General features: G+C 42.4%; 2 protein-coding genes and 1 non-coding gene across 3 annotated transcripts in view; 1 reads left to right on the forward strand and 2 right to left on the reverse strand.

The window, feature by feature from the left end:
- itpr2 (inositol 1,4,5-trisphosphate receptor, type 2) overlaps positions 1 to 4,266 on the forward strand; it is a 71,351-nt gene extending 67,085 nt beyond the window's left edge. Inside the window, exons 56-57 of the mRNA XM_042335022.1 lie at positions 1,879 to 2,040; positions 3,307 to 4,266. Of these exons, the coding sequence (XP_042190956.1) occupies positions 1,879 to 2,040; positions 3,307 to 3,393 (249 nt within the window). The 3' untranslated portion in view covers positions 3,394 to 4,266. The remainder of the gene's footprint in view (positions 1 to 1,878; positions 2,041 to 3,306) is intronic.
- Positions 4,267 to 10,937: 6,671 nt separating this feature from the next.
- Positions 10,938 to 19,364, reverse strand: sspn (sarcospan (Kras oncogene-associated gene)). The gene is made up of 3 exons (XM_007909022.2): positions 18,780 to 19,364; positions 17,512 to 17,598; positions 10,938 to 11,567 (listed from the first exon to the last, which is right to left on the reverse strand). The coding sequence occupies exons 1-3, from the start codon at positions 19,080 to 19,082 to the stop codon at positions 11,202 to 11,204; spliced, it is 756 nt and encodes a 251-aa protein (XP_007907213.1). The 5' UTR covers positions 19,083 to 19,364; the 3' UTR covers positions 10,938 to 11,201.
- Positions 16,365 to 16,436, reverse strand: trnal-caa. Its single transcript has one exon. It is a non-coding gene; the product is annotated as a tRNA-Leu (tRNA).
- Positions 19,365 to 25,538: the final 6,174 nt, after the last annotated feature.

Raw genomic sequence — 25,538 nt, forward strand, 5'->3', positions numbered from 1 at the left:
TTTCAGCTGAGTCATACCATTCTCTGCTGAGAGGAATGAGTGGGTTTAACAATGGAAACCAACTTTGAGTGAATGACTGTCGAAATTCCTTGTATCTTTTTTTAAACTACTGATTACCTGAATACAATCCTGTATCATTCAAGAATTGTAGTATGAGACTGCTTTGTGCTGTGTGCTTTTGTTCAATCAAGTGGCACCACTTGTTAGTATGTTAATGTAGCCAGATTCCTTCTTGTGTGAAAGAGGTCTGAGCAGGTAACTTGCATTATCATCAAAATCAAAACAATTGGAGTCCTGTAGCCCAGTGGTTAGAGCACTCGTCTCGCAAGCGAGAGGATCTGGGTTTGATTCCTGGGCAGGATGAAATGTTAGGCAAGTTTCCTTACTCCACAGACACACAGACACACACACACGCACGCCTCTGTTTACCTCGCGATAAGTAGGAACCCGGTAGTTAGTCGATTGGCGGATCGCTTTTCCGGGGGCGATAATTCCTTCAAAAANTTATTAATAATAATTTGGTCACCCAATCCACGACTGTTTGTGGGACGCCGTCATGCGCAATTGGCTGCTGTGTTTCGCCCGTAAAATATACAGTTAATTCACTTTACAGTATATTCTGTGAAGCGCTTTAAGATGATTCGATGACGGGATAAGGCGCTGTATCAAAAGCAAGGATTATTATTATTACAGTAATGGACCATTAAGAAAGAAAATGAAAATAAATGGGGACATGGGGCTAAAATTCAGGATTGAATGTTGGAGCTATAGTAGTGCTATATAGTGCATACATTAAAAAATAGACTCATAATAATAATCCTTGAATTTGATATAGTGCCTTATCAGGTCTTTGAAAGCTCCAAATTTACACTGTATTTGCATAATAATGTGTACTTATTATGTCACAGTTTTTAATGGTGGAACAAGGTTGAACTACTATATATGTGTCCTTTAGCATTTTAGTGGATGAGTAATAGTATTATGAGAGATAATTGCCAGCCAGTATTTTTTCTGTTTGGACTACTTTGCACGATTCTAATTTTAACACGTTCGGAATAACTTTTCCGAGCCCTGATGTGATGACTCAGTAGGGAAATGCGAGACTGTGTGATGTGATGCTGAACAATGGACAAAGAGCTTTCCAGGTTACACTTTGGTTTATTGGAGTTTAGCTGATGTCAGATGGAGGTGACAATAGGGGCAATGCAATCAACGTTGATGCCTGTGAGGAAGGAAACAAATCAGCCAGCGATTCTGCTCTTGATCGCTATCCAGTCACCTCCCTCTCCCCTTCTGGGAACACTTGTGATCGTATGTCTTTGTGTTCTTTTTCCTGTTATATTATATCAAGAGTCGTGTAGTCCAGTGGTTAGAGCGCTCGCCTCACAAGCGAGCGGACCCGGGTTCGATTCCCAGGCAGGGCGTAACCTGAGGCAGGTTTCCTAACTCCACACACGCACACGCCTCTGTTTACCAGCAGTAAGTAGGAACCTGATTGTTAGTCGATTAGCGGATCGCTTTCCAGGCGCAATAATCCATCAAAAAAAAATGTGGTCAACTGTTTGTGGAACGCTGCTGTGCGCAGCTGGCTGCCGAGTTTCACCCACAAAATATACAGTCAATCCATGTTACGGTATATTCTGTGAAGCGCTCTGAGACGTCTCATCGATGTGATAAGACGCTTTATCAAATGCAAGGTACGTTATATTATAAGGTAAATTTCGCCTAAAATTCTTATCATAAATATTTAACTATTAATGTAATTCATAAACCTTCATTTATTGTTAAAGTAACATTTAAAACAGCAGTCTCCCACAAACAGTCATGGATTGTTATTATTATTAATTTTATTTATTTAACTCTCACTGTTGGTTACAGGAAAATAATCTGGACTGGTTTCCGCGGATGCGAGCTATTTCCCTGGTTAGTAACGAGGGTGATAATGAGCAGAATGAAATAAGAAATTTACAGGAGAGACTGGAAACCACAATGAACCTGGTTGTACAGCTATCGGGCCAGCTATCGGAACTGAAAGAACAGGTAAAAGAATTATTTTCTTTTTTAATAGGGTTACTATTGTTTACCCAGCCACACAAGACTCTGTACCCCGTCACCCCAGCCCTCGCCAGGCTCCACTGGCTCCCAATTAGCAAACCGATCGATTTCAAGATCCTCTCACTCTCCTGGTACCTCCCAACCTCTCTGACCTGCTCACTCCCCAACCCACTACCCGCTGCCTCCGATCGACTGGCTCCGGCCTCCTGCTTGTCCCTCGTGCTCGCCGTTCCACCATCAGTGGCCACGCTTTCAGCCATTGCGCCCCCAAACTCTGGAACTTTCTTCCTCTATCCCTCCCTCCGCCTCGCCCCTTCCTTCCCCATCCTCAGGTTGAGCCTGAAGACCTTCCTCTTCGACCATGACTACGGTCCCCTCCCCCCCCCGGCTCGGCGTTGTGCTGTGAAGTGCCCTGGGAAGCTGCCCAGCGTGAGGGGTGCTGCGTAAATGCAATTTTCTCGTTCCCCAGGACATAAAGTGTGGCTGCTTGAGCACTAAATGGGGAGAGGAGGGTCGGTGAGAGGGAATTGGCAACGATATCCGTCTCAACCCACAAAGCACACAATGTGTTCACTAGTAAACTGCTGCGTTCACGCCAGATGTGGAGACATCTGGCACAGGCTGTTCTCTCCTTCGGGGAGAATCCCGATAAAACCTGCTTCACAAGTCCACGTTCCCAGTCCACAGTTTAGAGATTTGATCTCAGGTTCTTCTATCTACAGAACTCTAGTGGCTCAAAGCAAATTGGTGCCTTTTTAGCGTCTGCGTTTAAGGACAGAGAAATAATGTGAAGCGGATACTCTGGAAAATAGTGAGATAGGTACCGTAAAAGTAACAATAAACACTTTTATGCTTGTTAGTAGGACAAGGGCGGTACACTTTTCCTGTAAGGTGTTAACGAAACAATTTGCATAGGCTTACAAACAGTAGGAATACAATGGAATTGCTTAGTTTTGATATAGCGCCTCATCACATCGAAACGTCTCAAAGCGCTTCACAGAATACATGTAAAGTGTAGTGACTGCATTTTGTAGAAAAATGTTGGCACACAAAATGCACAGTCACTAGACTTTACAGTATATTCTGTGAAACACTTTGAGACGTCTCAAAGACATGATAAGGCGCTATATCAAATGCAAGGATTATTATTAGATTATTATTTTCTATGCTTCCCATCTACATATGGAAACACGGAGACCCTTGGCATTGCCACGGATAAATGACTAACATTTCTGCTGTTTTATTCTGTAGATGACTGAACAAAGGAAAAATAAGCAGCGGCAGGGCTTTTTGGGAACAACTTCATCTCATGCGAATCATCATATGTCACCACATTGAAGCCCGTGGGGGGACAAGAATATTCACATTGTACTTCCACCCAAAAAAACATCATATGGGGAATGGTTCGGGGAGGGCGGGGGAGAAGCTATACATGCTTTTTCTTGTTGAGATCCTTTTTTTGTGAAGGTATTGCCAAATGGACTGTTGAAATGTTTAGTATTTTTAAACTCTTTCCTGAGCCAACTGGACTGAATATTAATGGGTGACATGTTTGTTTACCTCTTGATCATCTCCATATTGCTTCGACAACTCTATATGTTAAGCTTAAATCAGGGACCAGAATAATTTGATTGAGTTGGAAAAAAGGGATGAATGGATTTCCAAGCTACAAGTTCTGGATTCCAGGAACGTAACCGCTGGGAATTAACTGGACACAGGGAATGATTCAGAAATGCCTGTTCCGCTAACTACATGTTTGACTACTGGTAAAAAGGGACTTTTGCTCTTTTTAAAACTGCTTTTAATGTATTTAACTTGTGGTGGTTAACCTATTTACTAAGGCACAAAACAGCAAAGATATTTTTATATTCCGAGCCGATTTTAACTACAAGAGACATTTTAAAATAATAGATTTGTATAGTAATGAAATGAGAGGAATGACCAGAACAAATTGCTGCATTGAAGAGACAACAAAAGTTTGATTTGTTTTTTTAAAAAAAAGTAATATTTATATAGGTCTGGTTGGAAACTGTTGTATAAATTGTGATCTGATAGGCGTTGGAAATCTCCAGTTAACTCATTACTAGGAAGCCTACTTTAAATGGTATTTCAATGGCCTTTTAAAAAGGGTGTAGATTTTAATTCATTATGTTTCGATGATGATGTATATTTGTACCCGTTCAACTAATAAAACGCATCATTTTTTAGTGATAATTATTAATCAAATTGTGTATTACATGTTGGGAGTAATGAGTGCTTTCAAATGACTTTGGTTGCTGTTCTTTTCATTGTTTTTTAATGATTTTCCTCCATACGTCAGTGAAAATTACTTGCTTAACAGTCAGTAACTTTTAGTTCAAGCAGGTGTTTAAGAATCTGATCCACCCACACATATGGAGTTTAAATACTATGTGCAAAATGCTCAAGGTGTATTTTATTGCTGTATTTACCTTCAGGGTCTTGTGAGCAAAATGCAATAAGATTGAGAGGAAAAAGTCACAAGAAAATGAGATGAAATACATTGTTAAAATATGGGAAAAAATCCTTGCTTCTGTCCAGCGAGTTAGTTTTATTCTTGGGTTGTCCTTGTTAGTTCTTAGTTATCAACAGGTTAACTTCAGAGATCACAACAACCTCCCAATTTGCAACTGGTTCATGTTGATAATAATGTTGATATTTCCTGTAGTAATAACTTCTGGCAGGAAATAGACCAATTGATCTATCCAGCCTTCCCATTAATGCTGGTTTCTCAGATGTACAATACTGAACAACTGTTTTTTAAATATAATTTTGTAAAGCAAATCTGTATATTAAAAATAAACAACTGTTTAAAACTAAATTTAAATTGTTTCCTTCAACGTGTATAATAATAATCGTAATCCTTGCATTTGGTGTAGCGCCTCGTCATGTCCAGCAGTTTCCCCGACGCACACTCTGGGATCCCCTCAAGCCTTGGCTCTTGCCAAGAATTAGGTAAGCCGGGGGCGTTGCTCCAGGGAGAGGGAGAGAGAGCGCATTCCATTCCAGCAATCTCTCGCTGGGATTTCCATGTGTTGGTGGGAGGCGTGGGATTCTCAGCTTGGTTCGGAGACTCTTAAGCAACGGTGATGGGTTTGGGGGAGAGAGTTCCAAAGCTTAGGGGCTTAGTAGCTGAAACACAACCACCGGTGTTAGAGCGGAGGGGACGAGGGACAAGTAGGAGGCCGGAGCCAGCAGAGCAGAGGCAGCGGGTAGTGGAGTGGGGAGAAAGCGGGTCAGAAAGGTTAAGCAGCATTGCTCCCTCCCCATCATCAATAGTTTGCCACAATTTGCTATCCATGTTCAAACATGGGCAAAGTTATCATTTGGCAAAAATATTAGAAAGAAAGAAGATAATTCAGTTGGAACCTGCCTTTGGTTATTCTGTGCTTTTGTCTTGAACGGTTGTCCTCCAGAATGGAATAATAATAATAATAATAATAATAATAATAATCCTTGCATTTGATAGTCTTATGTCTTCTAGACGTCTCAAACCGCTTCACAGAATATATTGTAAAGTGAATTGACTGTACACTTGTGGGTGAAACTTGGCAGTCAATTCCACGCAGCAGCGTCCCATAAATACTTGTGGATTGAAGTGATCAAATTATTTGTCTTCTTGAGGGATTATTATCAGGTATGTGGAGCAAGGAAACGTGCCTAAGGTTTCGCCCTGCCGGGAATCAAACCCAGATCTCTCGCTTGCGAGGTGAGTGCTCTAACCATTGAGCTACAGGAATTGTCGTAGTTATCAAACTCCTCTATGAAAACAACATGCCACATCTCAGGGTTTATTATAGCCCTTTCCCGCCCCAGCCCAGTAGGCAATACTTTGATGCTCTGGCTGTATTCCACGGCTTGCATTGATTTGATAAGGTGTCTGTGTCAAATTGACACCAAAAGTGTAGGGAAACAGCGGTGTAAGTAACGTGGCCTTGATTTATAGAGCCTTCAGCTCCCCTCTCGACTCTCTACCCCCTCCTCGCTCCCTCCCCTCACCCTGACCATTTCCCCCCTCCTCGCTCCCTCCCTCCCCTCCCCTGACCATTTCCCCCTGCTCGGGTCCTGACCCAACTGTCCAGCGCCTTGGGACGTCCTCCTGACGTGAAAGGCGCTTTATAAATGGAATCTTGTTGTTGTTGATTTGGGGGTTCACCTCACCTCCGGTAGGTGCTTTCAGACTGAAATCGATGTGTACAGATCCAGTATATCTCCCGCATATATGCAAAGGCAACTTCTTAGCATGATAGAATGTTACAGCACAGAAATAGACCATTCAGCTCAACATCCTGCACTGCGTTTATTATAATTATAATAGTAATAATAATCCTTGCCTTTATCACCTCAAGGCTGGACTATGGGAACTCTCTCCTCGTCGGCCTTCCCGGCCCTCCCTCCACACTGCAGGTCATTCAGAACTCTGCAGCTCGTGTACTGTCCCGCACCAGACACCGCGACCACATCACTCCCACCCTCGCCCTCACCCTCACCCTCGCCCTCGCCCTCACCCCCACCCTCGCTCGCCTCCACTGGCTACCCATCCCCCAGAGGATCGGATTCAAGATCCTCATCCTCACCTACAAGGCCATTCACGGCCTCGCTCCCTCCTACCTCTCCGACCTACTATCCCCCTCCCTACCCGCCCGTACCCTCCGTTCCTCTGGCTCTGGTCTGCTCCACATCCCCCGCCCCAACCGCCCGACCATCGGTGGCCTTCAGCCTCTCAGCCCCGAGGCTCTGGAACTCCATCCCCAGTGCCTTCGCCGCTTCCTCCCTTTCCTCCTTCAAGGCCGGTCTCAAGGCCTTTCTCTTTGACCTTCAGCCTTCAGCTCCTCTCTCGACTCTCGACCCCCTCCTCGCCCCCTCCCTTCCCTCGCCCCCCTCCCCTTCCCTCCCCTCACCCTGACCATTTCCCCCAATGCTCGGGTCCTGACCCAACTGTCCAGCGCCTTGGGACATTCTCCCGACGTGAAAGGCGCTCTATAAATGCAATCTTGTTGTTGCTTCACAAAATATACCCTAACCCTGTTCCTCCTGTTGAACAGGATTTGAGTCTTCTTGTGAAAATAATATATATTTAATGATAGAAAATTGTTATGTATTTTACCAGGAGAAAAACTTTGAAATCAGTTGTAAACTTACCCCAGATTGCTGTTGTAAGGTATCATGTGGCAGGTAGAATGTGGTAAAATTAGAAAAAGATTACAAGCTGATAGCTGATATCTGACACGTAGATTCACGTTTAAAAATAAAAGGCAACCTAGAAGATTAATCGTGGGGTCACATTTCTTGCATGTTTGCTACTGTGTAGGTTCAATTAAACTGTGCCATGTGGTACACCGATAATAATAATCCTTGAATTTGATATCGCGTCTTATCATGCCTTCGAGACGTCTCAAAGCGCTTCACAGAACATACCGTAAAGTGAATTGACTGTGTATTTTGTGGGCGAAATGCGGCAGCCGATTGCGCACAGCAGCGTCCCCACAAACAGTCGAGGATTGAGTGACCACATTATCATTTTTTTTAAGGGATTATTGCCCCCGGAAAAGTGATCCACCAATCGACTCAAAACCACGTTCCTACTTACTTCCTACGAACCAAAGTTGTCTAATGTTTTGGCCTTCCCCGGAATCAATCCCAGGTTCTCTCACACGCTGGGCAAGCGTTCTAAGCACTAAGCCACAGGACTCCACTAACCCGAGGAGGCGCAGAAAGTGATCCATAAAACACAAGATTCCCTGTTTTGTAGGTTTATTTTTTTTATTATAAACGTAGCAGTGAGAAAATAAACCTTTTTTTTCGTTATAACACAAACACTTCATCGAAAATTGTTTTCCTTTAAGACGGCTGTTATTAATACACACACCCAATGTCCAGAAAGGGTTCGATTCTTGGTAGAATATTGGCTGAAAACAACATAATTAGAGAATCGAAATTATCCCAAGCAAAGTCTCGAGGTTTATAAATAAAACTTTTTGAAAAATAAATGTCATGCTGTACGAGTTGCTGAACTAGTAATATGGATCACATGTTACATTTGAGATGTAACCCAATCTGCGCTCAGCAAACGTGCTGTTGCTGTGTTCCACATGACAGCGTTAGTGTCTGTTGTAAATAATCCCCCAGAAAGCGATCCGCCAATCGAGTAAAAACTGGGTTCCTACTTACTGCTCAGTAAACAGAGGGGTGTGGAGTGTGGAAACTTGTCTAAGGTTTCACCCTCACCGGGAATTGAACCCGGGTCCTCTCGCTTGTGTGGCGAGTGCTCTAACCAATATTTAGTTGCTAAGAAAGGAAATCCTGCAAAACGGACATTTGTAAATAACTGCAACGAAAGCGACTAAGCAAAATAAAAGGGTTAAAAGCGATTCAGCAGAGAACGCTAGTCTTGCATTAACTTGAACTTGCTGTAAGCAGTTTAATGGCTTGCGTTACTAGTTCTATCATGAAAATAAGAATCGTGAGGCTGTGATTATTTTATACGCTCGTCTTATTAAAATACATCGAACCTCTGTTTACATTTGTGATGATAACCTAAAGCTGTCAATGCTCTCAAAGTCCCCCTTAATGTCCCCCTCCCCTCCCCGCCCTCTCTCTCTCCCGTAAAATAAAATCTTTTTTGGATTTTCCAGAAATAGAGCTGACTTTAAAGTATAAACAAATGCACAGCTCCTGTTTGCACCCTGGAAGAAACAGTACAAGGTTTTCTTTATTACAGTATTTTGACCATCGATTTTGACCACTTTTTTTGATCTGTTTTCCCCTTTCATTTATTTCCCTCGCAAATAAACATCTGCCCACGTCCTCGGATAATAATAATAATAATAATAATAATAATAATCCTTGCATTTGACATAGTGCCTCATCATGCCTTCGAGACGTCTTAAAGATCTTCACAGAATGTACTGCAAAGTGAATTGACTGAATATTTTGGTACTGTATGAGATGCCGATAAGAGGAGCCTGGGGCAAAAAGTTGCTGACTCCCTGCGTTTGGAGTTCCTGGTGTGTTGTGCGTACAATGCCTTTCTCTCTGTGATATTTTCAGGCCTGACTCCAAGTGTCTGTCGCTCAAGCTGAACTGTAACAAGGCCCAGATGGTGATCACATGAAGGCACATTCTGAATCAGTGGAAGTGATTTAGCAACTTAAAGTGGCTGAAGAAACCTGGCTTCTCAGGCTCTGTGAGGCCGGTGCCAGAACTCTGTATTTAATAATCTTTGCATCTGATACAGTGCCTTATCGCGTCTTCGAGACGTCTCAATGCGCTTCACAGGATATCCTGTAAAGTGAATTGACTGTATTTTGTGGGCGAAACGCTGCATCAAATTGCACACAACAGTGTCCCACAAACAGTCGTGGATTGAAGTGACCAATTTATTATTTTTTTTATTAAGTATGGAGTGTAGTGAGTCTTTAGGGCTCTTTTCCAATGAGATCTGGAAGCAGTTTGCTCTGCCAGGAAATCAAATGGGTGGGGGAAAAAATTAACTGATACGTATAGGAAATAATGGAAACCAAATAAGAAATGAGATTTGGGGGAAAAAAAACATTCACCACAAATGTAGACTGGAATTATTTCCCTTTTCCCATTTGGAGAGATTGACTCTCCTTATCCATTGCTATGTTATTATAATGGCCAAAGGTAAAGTTCTCCAAATCGGATACTTCTGGGAGATCTATTAATTAGGAATGTAGGAACAGGAGGAGGCCATTCAGCCTCTCATGTCTGTTCCTCCAGTCTATTAGATCATGGCTGATCTGTACCTCAACTCCAATTACCCGTCCTTGCCCCATATCCCTTGATAATAATAATAATAATAATCCTTGCATTCGATATAGCGCTTTTCACGTCGGGAGGACGTCCCAAAGCGCTTCACAGAACACACTGTAAAGTGAGTTGACTGTATATATTTGTGGGCGAACGCGGCAGCCGATTGCGCACAGCAATGATCCCCTGAACGAGCAAACATCTCTCCACCTCAGTCCTGACAATGTGAATGGATCCAGCCATAATCCACAGCCTTTTGAAGGGGAGAGTTTCAGATTCCCACTACCCTTCATGTGAAAAAACTACCTCCTGATTTCAATCCTAAATGGCCTGACTCTAATATTAAGATGATGCCCCCCTTGTGCTGGATTTCCCCACCAGAGGAGATAGTTTCTCTTGCAATAGTAGCTACCCTGTCGAGTCCCTTTATTATTATTAATTGCTGCTGATATTACGATACTCCCTGACTCAGTGACAACAATTCTTTAACATGTTCTGAGCCAACAGGATATGAATTTTGAAATCTTATTTCTGGCTTAAGTCCTTTTAACACGTTACAATTTTTTTTTACAAAATTATTAAAAAAGTCCTGCAATTTTAGTATCAATAAAACGTTGCCAAGATATTACTATTGCAAGACTGATACAAATACGCAATACAAAAGCAGAATTTTTGCAAAACTTAATTTTAAAAAAAAACAGGGTTGCAGGTCATTTTCCTGCAATGACGGTTACTTTTGAAGTCGTTAACGTTTATATATTTATCCTAAAATCCTTGCGTTTGATACAGCGCCTTATCACGTCTTTGAGACGTCTCAAAGCGCTGCACAGAATATATTGGAAAGCGAATTGACTGTGTATTCTGTGGATGAAATGCGGCAGCCGATTGTGCACAGCAGCGTCCCACAAACATGGATTCAGTGCCCAAATTATAATTTGTTTGAGAAGGATTATTACCTCCGGAAAATGATTCACCAATTGATTTACAACCGGGTTCCTACTTACTTACTGCTGGTAAACGGAGGTGTGTGGAGTAAGGAAACTTGCCTAAGGTTTTGCTCTGCCCGAGAATCAAATCCGGGTCCTCTCGTTTGCGAGGAGAGGGCTCTCACCACTGAGCTACAGGACTCCATAAATGTCCTTGGCAACATTTTTGAAGTCATCTATAAAAGTCTTCTTTTTTTTTCGAATACCTAAAACACGTTGGATTACTGGTCATAAATGTTGCCCACATTCATTCATTAAAAATCAAGTTAAAAATAGTAAGTTATACAAACAGGCCACAAACATCCACCAGATCAAATACCAGATGATGGCGTCTTGCAATCCTCTGGTCAACTTCAGAGAATATTTAGGTTAAACATTTTGTTGCTGTTTGTCAATGGGTACGAGAGATTGAAACCGAATGCCCACAAAGAATACTTGGTATCTGTGTTTCCACATCACATAACAACCCCAAAGGCAGATTAAACCCGCGGTAAAGTTCAGAAACATCTGTAGCAGGAGGTAGATTTTGAGAGTTCTCGTGACTACTGAGCAATCTGCAACATCGCTGTAATGAAAGATCCGGGCAATCTTATCATCTGGGTCCTGCTTGCACACACACTCGTCCAAATCCATCTCGCAGCTGAAGGTGGTCATCTGGTTATAATGGTATGCAGCAAAAGCCACCGCTGATATGCAGAGGATCAGCCCAAAGGCACACAGCAAGAAGTAGGTGAGCTGTGGGAAAGAACACAAGATGTTCCAGTTCAAAAGTCATGCTTTAAATCATCTTTAATCTGACCAACAGAGTCTTCATTTCTAATAATAATAATCATTGCGTTGGATATAGTGCCTTTTCACGTCGTTGAGATACTGTGAAGTGAATTGACTCTATGTTTTATGGGCGAAACATTGCAGCCAATTGCGCACAGCAGCGTCCCACAAACAGTCACGGATTGAGTGACCAAATTATTTTTTTTTTAGGGATTATTACGACCAGAGGTAAACAGAGGCGTGTGGAGTAAGGAAACTTGCCTAAGGTTTTGCCCTGCCAGGGAATCGAACCCAGGTCCTCTCGCTTGCGAGTCAAGAGCTCCAACCACTGAGCTACAGGACTCCACATTAATAGTGACTCCTGCTGGTAACTGGAAATCAGTCACTCTGACCTAAGGGGAACTCCACTAATTAAAATAATTTGCTACAGTTCGTTGCATTTTGGCACACAAACTTGTGAGTATTAAACATGGTATCGTGATCCCATCTAATCCTTTAAAGCCCTGTCAGTTCACTTGGCAGCACTCTCGCCTTCAGGTCAGGAGATTGGAAGTTCAAGCCATACATTGGGACTTGCACTCACAGTCAACTGTCACACTCAGCTCCTGAGCCAGGAGGGGCCACAGTATCCCAGGGCACTCACTGCTGATGGCAGCACAGCCCGGCCTGGCTTATCCATCAGCAGGACCTGGAAGGGCCGACCAGTCACTGGGGGCCGGGAATCCTCCCCCTCAGCTCCTGGTAACCCCACAGCCAAAGCCCTAACTAACGGGGAGAATGGTCCCAGCTGGACAAGCAGCGGGAAAGCTTGCCAGCACTATCAAGGGAGTTTTAGCCGGTTAGACTCCAGCAGTTTCCCCAACACACACTCTGGGCTCTCCCCAAGCCTTAGCTCTTGCCAACCTATGCCTGATATTTGCCGGAATTAGGTAAGCAGGGGGCGTCCCTCCAGGAGAAAGAGGGAGAGAGAGAGCATTCCATTCCAACAATCTCTCTCTGGGATTTTCATGTGAAAGTGGGATGGATGGAAATCTCAGTTTGGTTTGGAGACTCTTAAGCAACGGTGATGGGTGTCCGTGTGTGTCAGACACTCGGCCGGACAAAACAAATTGTGCAGAAATGGGGAAGAGGAATGGGAGAGCTGCTTTGTCAAAGGTGCTATCACAACATCACACAAGATAACTAGAGAGGTTAGGAGTGAAGAAGTCCCTTCAATCATTCAGATGAGATGTTAAACTGAGATTCCATCTGTCTGTCGAGGTGAGCATGAAAGATCCCATAACACTAGTCAAGCTTAATTGGTGTTTCACTTCACGAATGTGTGTGGAGCCTCGCTTGAGTGGGTTTGCCTTCCAGGAGGATAAATTAAAGTATTTAATGGGATTTTGCTTCACTTGGCAGTGAAGTACTTTTTTCAGATATTTTGACCTGCTAAGGCAATATAAAAGTGCAAGTTCTTCCTTTGTAAATGGTTTACAAAAGACTGGCCAAGGTAGTGATAACCGGGAGGCTGCAGGACTCCACGCTACATAATCTCCTGCCATGCACAGTTAAGGAGTTTCTGTGTGTCCTCGTGCCTTGTTCACTTACTACAGCGTAATGCATCATCCAGCATTCTAAACACGGTGAACAGCTTTCACATCTCGTCGTTGTAATTCTTGTTGTGAGTAATTCTCATCGCAAAGGTACAAAATGATTATGTTACACACAGTCAATTCACTTTACAGTTTATTGTGTGAAGCGCTTTGAGACGTCTCGAAGCCGTGATAAAGCACGATATCAGGAAATCTGAAACACACCGTGCAGTCTATTCTGTGTGCCGACACTTTGATTTAATCCCGTGTTTTTGTAATAGCGAAAGGGACTCAAAAGCTAGCTGGTACAAAGTGCAAAATAATGTGCGAGTAAACATCCTGTGCAGAGATATTTCAGGATTTTTATCAGACAAGGTCACGTTACACACCGGGAAATGTGAGTTTTACATCTTTGATATCGCTTCTTGAGGAATGAAATGTCTTGGCAATCACAGAAACCTTTCTTCTTCGAAATAGATATCGTTACTAACTTTCCAAATCAATGGCATAATAGTGATGAATTGCACAAGATAAATAGAGCTATTTTAATGCTAGGTGCAAAAATATGATTCCCGGACAGAGCAAAAGCGTAGGCAGGTTTCCTTACCCTACACACCTCTGTTTACCTCGCAGGAAGTAGGAACCCGGTTGCTAGTCGATTGGCGGATCACTTTTAATTTCTTCTTAATACTGTTAAGGATTATTATGAAATTAAATCATTTGCTCACTCACTCCATTACTGTTTGTGGGACGCTGCTGTGCGCAATTGGCTGCCGAGTTTCGCCCACAAAATACACAGTCAATTCACTTCATAGTATATTCTGTGAAGCGCTTTGAGACATCTCGAAGACGTGATAAGGCACTATATCAAACACAAGTATTATTATTATTATGTACAGTAAACAGGCACACCATGAAGGCACGGGTCTGAAGTGAATGTAGATGTCAAGGTGTGTAAGTCATAACTTTGGCGGCACAAAGAAGCATTGTGTACAGACTTTATAGCGCCAATATGGCACTAACAGAATAACTGGTTAAAAAAAAAGCTTGTTTGCATTAAACATTTTTGTGTGAGCAGTGAGGCTTTCATCTCATCACCCCCCCCAAAAAAGGCCATCAAATTTACAGAGTATTTCCACACTCCAACCACATCTACACGTGCCAAATTGGACATGCCAGTCTAGGACTAGTACCATATATTTCGTCCCCTCTAGTAAAAAAGATGGATTGGGCTGTGGAGAGAGAAAGATGACTGGGCTGATAAAAAAAAGCCCATGGAAAAAATGTCACATGTTACCAATTATATACCACAGTATTTTACTGATGCTGAATCATTACCCTGTTGTAGATTTTATTTATTCCAAATGTGGAGTCCTGTAGCTCAGTGGTTAGAGCAATCGGCTCGCAAGCGAGAAGACCTGGGTTCGATTCCTGGGCAGGGCGAAATATTGAGCAAGTTTTCTTACTCTACATGCCTCTGTTTACCTTATCGAAATTTCTGAGGGTAATAATCCCTTCAAAAATAAATGAATAAATAAAATAATAATGATTTGGTCACTTCAATCCACGGCTGTTTGTGGGACGCTGCTGTGTGCAATTGGCTGCCGCGTTTCACCCACAAAATATACAGTCACTCCACTTTACAGTGTATCCTGTGAAGCACTTTGCGATGAGGCGTTGTATCAAATGCAAGAATTGTTTTATTATTAATATTATTACTGTTTTTCTTGCCAGCCCTGAGGAAGAAAACACCTTGCCACTTGATTTATTCTCTTCTGGAAAAGTTCTGGGAAATAGTGTGAATCTAGACCCAGGAGAATTCCTCCCTCTGTGTGTCAAATCATCAGTGGGTGATTGTGGAGAGAACCACAGAGTGACTGACCCCCTGAAATGCCGCACGTCCATCCTCTGAGGCCTCATCTCTGTGCCTTTCCACACGTCAGACCCATTTCTGGGACGGGAGCCAGAGAAAGAAAATTACATCTAAGCGAGGCTCGGGTGAAGTCTGGCTGAATGTGAGTAAGGCCGGCGGGGGATGGTGGGAGCAGAGATCACGAGTGTGATTTGGAAGCGCTCTCTGGCTTTTCCTGCAAGTGTGGGCATTTGTGTGGGTGGGATGAGGGGGTAGATGACTACATCCCTGGCCCGTAAACATGGTTTGAGGTCATTATTTCCTTCGTTTCTTGAAGTGGCTGACATCAGATACATGGATTGAGATCAGAAAGTTAGCCAACACAAGTTGCTTATTTTAATTCGGAATTGATGGAGTCGGGATCCATTACCTTTGAATTATAAAAATAATAATATTTATCCGATAATAATCCTTGATATAGAACCTCACATATTAATAATAATTTTTTTAAGGGATTATTACTGCCAGAAAAGTGATCCACCAATCAAATAACAAAGGTTCCTACTTACTGTTAGGTAAAGAGAGGGTGTGGAGTAAGGAAACTTGCCTAAGGTTTCGCTCTGCCCAGGAATCGAACCCGGGTCCTCTCACTTGCGAAGTGAGTGCTCTAACCACAGAGCTACAGGACTCCACAAATATGCTGTGAAGTCGAGTGACTATGGAACTTGTGGAGAACCACATGAGGAACGTGCTTCGTTACTCCAGGCAGTAGGTCAGAGGTTCGGTACAGCTAATTAATGACTACAAGTAAAACACGTGCTAGGGTTTTTTATTGTTTTTATATTTGAAAATAGTGACTCCGTGTGCAAACAAAAATCATGTGATTCCGCATTTGAAAGCACATTTCCTCTTAAATCACAGGAACAGGATTGATCCTAAACGCAAAACTGTGGTAAAAGGTAAGAAGTAAATACAAGTTGCTTTTTTAATTCAGAGATGGTGGAGTCGGGGTGCATTACTTTTGAATTTAGAAAATAAAATCATAATAATAATATTGGTTATATTTGATACAGCCTTACAATGTCGTTGAGATGTCTCAAAGCACTTCACAGAATATACAGTAAAGTGAATTGACTGTGTATTTGTGGGCGAAACGCGGCAGCCAATTGCGCACAGCGGTGTCCCACAAACGTGGGTTGAGTGACCAAATTAGAGAAAAAAAATTGGGGAGGGATTGTTACCCCTGAAATGCAATCTGCCAATCGACTAACAACCGGGTTCCTACTCACTGCTGATAAACACAGGGTGTGGAGTGAGGAAACTTGCCCAACGTTTCGCCCCAACCGGGAATCGAACCCGGGTCCTCTCGCTTTTGAGGTGAGTGCTCTAACCACTGAGCTACAAGACTCCACTAGTGCCTTTCATGTCGGAAGGATGTCTCACAACGCTCACAGGATTCACTGTAAAGTGTAGTGACTGTGCATTTTGTAGGAAAACATGTTTAGATTGTTTTATTTTTGCTTCTTAGTTTGTGGCTGTGCCAGAGCCCATCTATGGCAGTTCCCTCCTGGTCCTTTGTTGATAACTGGCACTGTTCCTGTTGGAGATTAGCTCCAAGTGAGGCTGTGCTAAGGTACAATCAACTCAGTCATTCAGTAAACAATGGACTAAAGGCAGACCACATAAACAACACTGTGAACATATTTGCTTGGAATGTTTCCCCCCTTCCCCATTATAACAGGCCACAGAAATCTGTGACACCACTTGGCATTTCCCTGCAGTGTGTTGACCCAGTGGGTCAACAACAACAACAACAATTTTGCATTCAAGTATATCCCAGGGAGATGGTGGAAGCCGAAAGTGTTGATTCTTGCCAAGGACAAATGAGAAAGCTTTCTGTTAGGGAATAATATCTTGGGATGCGGTGTGTAGTTTGAGACACGACATGTGCAAGCGACTGCCAGGTTGGTGGAAGGTGAACGGGTTGGACCTTGGTCTTCTTTTGTCCAGCAAATTCTTATGTTCTCACATTAGGAGGACAAAATATACAGTCAATTTACTTTACGGTATATTCTGTGAAGCGCTTTGAGACGTCTCGGAGATGTGATAAGGTGCTGTATGAAATGCAAGGATTATTAACGTGCTTCACAAAGCTGGCTGGGAGCCTGACCTGGGAACTGGGTATATGGGGCCTTTCATGTCGGGAGGACGTCCCAAGGCGCTGGTCAGTCAGGGATTTGGACCTGAGCTGGGGGTTGGGATCAGGAGGGGTGCAGGGCGGGGAGGGTGGGGGTCGGAGGGTGGCCGAAGGCGCTATATAAATGTAAATTGTTATGGTTGTAAATGAAGCCAATGCAGTATTAGTGCCAAGCAACTTTGCTGATGACCCAATTATTAAGCATCACTTATCTGGTTAACAAGACTTGACTGCCTGCTGATTGGTTTATGATTTGATTTGATTCCTGTATCAAGCAGCGATTACCTTGATTATGAACTGGAGCAATGTCTGTTCATCAATCTGGTATATGATGCAGTACATGTAGAAGCCGAGGAAACCAGCTACACAGACCTGCAAAGCAAAAAAAAAGGATATGAAGCAATGAAACATTTCTATTATAAAAGGAAACATTGTAGGATAGAATATTTTCTAATTGCCTCTTACGTACAATAATAATAATAATAATCCTTGCATTTGATTAAGTGAAGCCAGAAACGTCGTTGAGACGTCTCAAAGCTAAATAAATAGTGGATTGTAATTGTAATAAAGCGCACTGAAAGCTTGGCATAAGATTTGAATGGCGAGACAAAGCAAACAGCCAGAATATTTATATTAGAGATTCCGTAATACGATATAAAATATCAATTTATACATTTTTTAATCATATATGTATATTGTTAGAAGGATCGTAATACAATATAAAATAGCATTTCGCCTTCAACATACACAGTCTCAACATACACAGTCAATTCACTTTACAGTATATCCTGTGAAGCGCTTTGAGACGTCTCAATGACTTGATAAGGCGCTACATCAAATGCGAGGATTATTATTATTATTATAATACGCTTCTAAAAACTCACAGAGCCCTATTTGTTTAGATTAGTGACATCCTGTGCCTGAAAAAAATGGAACTGGTATCTGAATGAAACCTGATCTATTTACCTTCGACCTCTGACATTTTCATGTAACCCCCGCGGTGTAACTTGACACTTGGTGGAAACTTGCTCAGAATGCTCCAGTGGGTATCCTGAATTAGCTATTCACCGGCACAACATAAAGTCGGGAACCTTGGCTCGGCTTTTGCTCATTGTGACAAAGTGACAGCTCCTTTCCTGCGATTGTATTCAGTTCTTACATATAAAAAGAGAACTCCTCACCCTGTCTCCCTTTCGTCCACAGAATACACAGTCAATTCACTTCACAGTATATTCTGTGAAGTGCTTTGAGACGGCGCTATATCAAATGCAAAGACCTTTTCTTATTACTTTCTGGCTGTTTATAACGCACTGCGCTCCCGCGAAAACACTCAAGATTTTAGACAGAGCAATTCACGAAAGTGGAAATGCTATTTTGCCCGGTACTGTAACTAGGAATCAAATATTTGAAGCGGGCGGGCAACACTGATGACAAGCCACGAAACACGTTAGGTAGCAAAACAACGACAAGGACTATCATTTATATCGCGCCCTTCACACGGGGCAGAGTCTCGGAGGATCTCAGGCAGCGATGCTCAAACAAAAGGGACTTACGATGATGCCAACCCAGTACGGAGTGTCCCTGACCAGCAGAGAGGAGCTGGTGCTCTTCATTATGAAGGCGATCACTGTGATAGTGATGCCAAAGGCCAGTTGTAGTAAAGCCAGGACCACGGGGAACCGGCAGCCACAGCACACATGAGGGTCCTCATCCTGTGCAGCTATCTGGGCTGTTTTCTTGTCGACCTTTTTCTTCTTCTCTGTGGATCCTCTTGTCTCTCGCTCGGGCTCGCTGGTTTTCAGCTCTCCCGCCTTGACCTGGGGCCCTGATCTGGCGTGTTTGTCCTGAGTTCCCATGGTTTCTGTCTTACTTTGGTTTGAATGGAATTAATCGATGGAGGCGATGTGTGAGCTGGGGCATAGGGGGGTGTTGCAAATCGATTACACACAGGCGCGCGAGTCCTTCACTGACTCTGGACTAATATGGAAAAGATTTAAGGCAGATCTGAAGCCCTTCGAATCCCACATATAGACCAGCGAGCGAGAGAGAGAGAGAGGGGGGAGGTCAGGGGGGATTCAAACACACCACAAACAGGCATAGACTTGTCGACAGCAGCATGTTGCTCAAGGGGCAATTTGGCGTTGTTTTTTTAAAAACCAAAAGGAAAACAAATAAACACCACTTTGCATACTGTTTCCGCGCAGTTGTTAAAGAATGGAATTTGGTAATCTGGAGAAATTATCAGTGAAACAAGTAACACATACACAGCAATTCAAAACTATTGTATTCCCTTCTTGGTCTATTGAATGATTCCAGCGAACTCTATTTGAGTGAAAGTGTGTGTTGCTTCAATTAACTGAGGATAAGCAAAGATCACATATTTCCCCTTTGTTTTCCTGTACAGACACTTCACCATCACATTGTTTCACCCACAAAATACACAGTCAATTCACTTTACACTATATCCTGTGAAGCGCTTTGAGACGTCTCATAGACATGATAAGGCGCTATATCAAATGCAATGATTATTATTATTAATAATAATATTATTATTATTAATAATAATATTATTATTATTCCGGGATCAATTGCAGCCACTGGTTTGTTTCACTGCATTCTTTATCCTACCTTTAGCACCATTCAGGACTTAAACCTTGGGCAAGTTTCCTTACCCCACATGACTCTGTTCACCTAGCAATAAGTAGGAACCTGGTTGTTAGTCGATTGGCGTATCGGATTGCTTTCCGGGGGTAATAATCCCTCCCAAAAAAATTTGATTTTGTCACTCAATCCACGGCTGTTTAAGGGGACGCTGCTGTGTGCAATTGGCTGCCGCGTTTCGCCCACAAAATATACAGTCAGTTCACTTTACAGTATATTCTGTGAAGCGCTTTGAGACGTCTTGAAGATGTGATCAGGCGCATTTACCTCTTGCATTTACCAAAACAAAAAGCTCCCAAACAATGCATTTCAATAGTTTGGCAAAACGAGTTGCAGTTTCTAACCCCGTGACTCACTGAAGTTTTCAACATGTAGAAACTTGACCAGTTGTGTGATGTGATAAATATCTATACAAGTGAGACTGTCTGCGTAACTCACATGACACATAGTCACAAGTGAGCTTTAATCAGCCTCATGTGTTTTACTCTCTGTAACAGTTATAAATGAGCCTATTAAGAAATCAAAGTTATCAATGTGCATCGTAACATAATGCGAAAACAATAACAACATCAAACTCTGCTTGGATCGCACCCTTCGTTGAAAACACGTCCCAGGGCGCTGGACATACAGGGGTTTTGGACCCAAGCTGGGATCAGGAGGGGTGGAGGGTGGGGGATAGGGAGGAAACAACAACAACTTGCATTTATATAGCGTCCCTTACGCAGGGCAGAGTCCCAGAGCGCTTGGAGAACAGAGGCAGGTGGAGTAAGGAAACTTGCCTAAAGTTTCGCCCCGCCTTGGCTGGGAATCGAACCCCGGTCCTCTCGCTTTCGAGGCGAGTGCTCTAACCAATAAACTACGCTACGAGACTCCACATATTTTGTTATATTATAAGCCCCCAATTTCGTTTCTCTCTTGTGTTTGACATCTTCTGCTTCTACCTGGTTCTGTTTTCATGGGTGCCAATTGCCTTTTGATATTAATAATAATAATAACCCTTGCATTTGACATAGAGTCTCATCAGGTCTTCGAAACGTCTCAAAGCTCTTCACAGAATACACTGTAAAGTGAATTGACTGTGTATTTTGTGGGCAAAACCCATTCATGTATCTCAAAAAGGACAAAAGATCCTTTTTTTGGTTCTTCCATCGTAAGTACATAAATGTGTTTCTGGGTTCATTACCCAATAGACTTATACAACTCAGATGTTTATTAATTAACTTACTGCCAACACAGCAAAATATTGTTGACAAGCGAAGCTATATAACTGATGATTTCCAACTTTACTGAATGGTATTGGCACACACAGTGTATCATAGAAGGCTTTACAGTATTGATATGTTGCCATTATTTATGCATAACTAAGTGATGTGATGTACGTTATTGAGGAGTCATAACGTACATCACATAACAGACTAAGTGTCAGCAGTCAACATTTCTCGAGGTGCTGTTGCCCTGTGAGTCGATAATGATAATAATAATAATATTCCTTGCATTTGATACAGCGCCTTATCACGTTTTCAGGACATTTCAAAGCCGTTTCACAGAATATTCTGTAAAGTGAATTGGCTGTATATTTTGGGGGCAAAACGCGGCAGCCAATTGCGCACAGCAGCGTCCCACAAACAGTCATGGATTGAGTGACCAAATTATTGTCTTTTTGTTAAATTTACTTAAAATTTCCCTGGAACCTAATTGTCCCCTACAAAATCCTAATTCAAGCACAAACACTTTCAATAAGATTTCCGGGGGCACTTTTAAAATATAGATGAAACTTTAATACGATGTTTAACAGTGATGATTAAAGACAGGAAAAGACGGCAGTGGGTGGGTGGAAAGGGGGGTAATAGTGTCAAAAGGAAATCAATTTGCCTCCAAAGTAACAACTGTGTATATCTCAGAAAGTAATGTTATGTTGCCTTCTGAATTTGCTGAGGTATGTGTGATGTTATGTGCATACGTCTGACCAGGGTTTGATACCTACTGTTGTACACGTTCAATAGACAAACTTTGGTTGCCTCGGGACATATGTTGCAATGTGGCACAGAAATCCCACTGATAATATTCATCATTTTTGAACTGCGATTATCTGCATCCTAGAAAAATAAGGTGTATTGTGGCAAACTATAACAGCAACCTTTTACATTGCAATTCGGGAGGTTGTTTCAAAGCAATTAATAATATAATAATAATCCTTGCATTTGATATAGCGCTTTTCACATCTTCTCGACGTCTCAAAGCGCTTCACAGAATAGACTGTAAAGTGAATTGACTATATATTTGTGGGCGAAATGCGGCAGCCAATTGCGCACAGCAGCGTCCCACACACAGCCGTAAGCGAGAGGATCCAGGTTCAATTCCCGGTCAGGGCGAAACCTTAGGCAAGTTTCCTTACCCCACGCGCCTCTGTTTACCAGCAGTCAGTAGGAACCCGGCTGTTAGTCGATTGGCGAATCACTTTCTGGGAATAATAATCCCTCCGTGACTCAATCCACCACTGTTTGCAGGACGCTGTTACGCACAATTGGCTGCCGCGTTTCTCCCACAAAATACACAGTCACTACACTTTACAATATATCCTGTGAAGCGCTTTGAGTCGTCTCAACGGCGTGATAAGGCGCTGTATCAAATACCAGGATTATTATTATTATTATTATTATTGTTATTAACATTCTGTTGGCAAACCTTCAGATTTGGTGTCATGTTATTTTGACATGAAGTTGTGTATTGTGCTGTGTTCTTGACAGTTAAATAGAGAATGTAGATGGGGCTAAATCATGTGAATTGGGAAACACCATGTGATTACATGTGACTGACTTTAATAAACACACTGATTCCATCAAATGCTCATCAAATGAATTTCCCCCACCCAGGAATCAAACCCGGGTCCTCCCGCTTGCGAGACGAGTGCTCTAACCACTGAGCGACAGGACTCCACAAGTATGGTGTGGTGGTAAATAACGTAGGGACTACTAATATTAAAGTAGCAATGAATTAATATGCGTATACTGTAAGCAAAACTCCCAGTAATGAGAAACAAAAAAAAGCAGCAAAATAATTTTTTTGGTGGGGACAAAAGACAAATATTAAAAAGTATAAACTATACGAAAAATAAGTCGTCAGGTGAAGTAACCACAAATGATACAAACATTATTATCATCTTCAAGAAATGAAGCAAACTTAATAAACGTGGACATAACGTCAATGATGCATTTGTAACACAAGGATACAAGTTGAAAGAAATAACAAATTAATATAGAGGAACCGATGAGCTCAAGGCAGTACATGAATTGCCAAGCTCGAGGGAAGGCCTCCTTCCTTAAACAAATAGAAGGTGTGGGTTAACAGTCACTGAAACAGTAGAAGTTAATCTGAAACCATCACACAATCTCGAGTTTGGAAGTTTGAAAAGATTTTCTCTCAATAGCTGCAGCCACATTATTACTCTTTACACACGTAAAGCATTGTAACACACACAGTAAGCTGATAATGTATTAAAACACGCAGTGGCTGCTCAGACCACTAAAAACAAAGTACATTAAAGTTCAAAGCGAGTTCACTGTATTGTATTTCAGGGTACTAACGCTCAGTCTTGTCGGGCTTTTATTTGTGGTATGCGTCATTTAACCCAGTTAAATGAGATTTGTATTGCTTTTAATATTCTGGGTTTCTGGATTACTTTACACCGACATGCCACAACGAACACCCTTAGAAAAATGTACTGTATTGTGCGTGATGGGGTAATGCCTTGCTACAGGCGTGTGCAAGACAATTAAAATGTTTTCAGGGTTAAATTATTTCTTTAAGTCCAGTGCATTCCTTACAACCAATGAACATTGTCTATACTATAACCCGGAGGAATTTATTAGAGTTTGACAGGGAGAAAGCGTTGGAATAGCAACAACCTTGTCCCTGGTCCCCTCTGCTTCACCATCGGTGGCCGCACTTTCAGCCGCTAAGCCCCAAAACCCTGACCACTCTCCCTCTATCCCTCACCCCTTCCTTCCCCATTTTCAAGTCGCGCCTGAAGACCTTCCTCTTCGACTGACCTGCGTGAGGGTGGTGGGGGGGGTGTAAATGCAAGTTGTTGCAGTTGTTAGTGTCATTAAATGTGTTTGTGCTTTGACCATTTAAAGCTAACTGTTGCATTGCTGCTGATATTGCCCAGCTCTTATGTCAATAATCCGATGTATAAATATTTGGTATTCCACGCACTGACATGGTTAGAAGGACAGTAGCCCTTTTTATTGGTCAGCACTCAAAAAAATGTTTAAAAGTCTGAATTCATTTAGCAATTGTATTGAACCTTTGCATTAATCCCCCCCTAAAGCACAGCCAGCCCACACCGTGTGGATTGGAGACTGCGCAAACAGTAAGTAGCTACAGGAAACCACAGTAGTGCGCAGTCTATGGGGATTTGTGAAAGTTAGCTTTTACAAGACAAGCAGAGACTATAGGTTAATAATAAATTATTACCGGGATATTGGTCCCCAAATGGAATACTGTAGCTCAGTCTTTCGAGCACTCGACTTGTAAGCGAGAGGACCCGGGTTTGATTCCCGGGCAGAGTGAAACCTTGGGCCAGTTTCCTCACTCCACACACCTCTGTTTACCAGCAATAGATAGGAACCCGGTTGTTAGTGGATCGGCGGATCGCTTTTCCAGTGTTAATAATCCCTTCAAAATTTTTAAAAAATATATAATTTTTGGTCACTCGACCTATGACTGTGTGTGAGACACTACTGTACGGAATTGGCTGCTGCGTTTTGCCCACAAAATATACAGTCAATTCACTTTACAGTATATCCTGTGAAGCGCTTTGAGACGTCTGGACGAACTTGTTAAGGCGCTGTATCAAATGCCAGGATTATTATCACTATTATAACCAGAACACGTGTGAATAGCAGGTATTCACTGAAGCCAGTCAAGGTTTCAATGTGTGTTGTGTGAGTGAGTGAGTGTGTGTGGTGTGTGTGTGTGTGTGTGTGAGAGTGTGTGTTGGGTGGCGGAGTCTCCATCACGTTGACAGCCGTGTGTTTCCTCTTGAAATGTGATCAGGGAGTAAAGTCCCAGCTGAGGGAAACGTGCTTGGCTCCCTATCACTGATCTGTCTCTGCGTTATATCTGCCTGGGTTCAAGCCACTCAGTTTAGCAGCCTTACAGCCTTACACGCACTGCGCAGCTCAGTCCCCAATGCCATTACATTATTCTGTTGTACGTACAAGCGGAAAGCCAGCCAGCCCAGTGTGTGCTGTGCATTAAAAGCAAATCACTAAATCCTGTATGTGCATTGCATTGCTTGTACCAGACATGAATCAAATGCCTGACCACATTAAATGTCCACCCACCCCCTCCCAACCAACCAAAAGAAACCCCACCAATAAGCCCTCTGAACAGATGCAAAATATGTTTATTATTTTTTTACCATTTAATTCAGGTACTGTACAAGCAATCCATATTATATATAATATATACTTCTACAGACATCACAAGAATAAATCTAGTACTTGATGCATCACAGTCAAGAGGATAGATATATAGAGAGATAAGATAGTTAGAGATAGAAGATAATGGGGATGGTTAAAGAGAAAAGAGTTATAACATTATAAAAAGGGGTTTTCTCCCCCAAAAAACTTTCCCCACTTCAGGAA

The sequence above is a fragment of the Callorhinchus milii genome, unplaced genomic scaffold, assembly GCF_018977255.1.
Source record: "Callorhinchus milii isolate IMCB2004 unplaced genomic scaffold, IMCB_Cmil_1.0 Scaffold5, whole genome shotgun sequence".
NCBI classification, from domain to species: domain Eukaryota; kingdom Metazoa; phylum Chordata; class Chondrichthyes; order Chimaeriformes; family Callorhinchidae; genus Callorhinchus; species Callorhinchus milii.

What these genes read in the sequence shown, in the direction of transcription:
- sspn (XM_007909022.2), bottom strand. Translation starts at nt 19,082, where the DNA reads ATGGGAACTCAGGACAAACACGCCAGATCAGGGCCCCAGGTCAAGGCG. An exon ending in CGTACTGGGTTGGCATCATC is followed by an intron (nt 17,599 to 18,779) that starts GTAAGTCCCTTT and finishes TTTGCTTTGCAG; the next exon opens with GTCTGTGTAGCTGGTTTCCT. An exon ending in TGCTCCAGTTCATAATCAAG is followed by an intron (nt 11,568 to 17,511) that starts GTAATCGCTGCT and finishes TCTTTCCCACAG; the next exon opens with CTCACCTACTTCTTGCTGTG.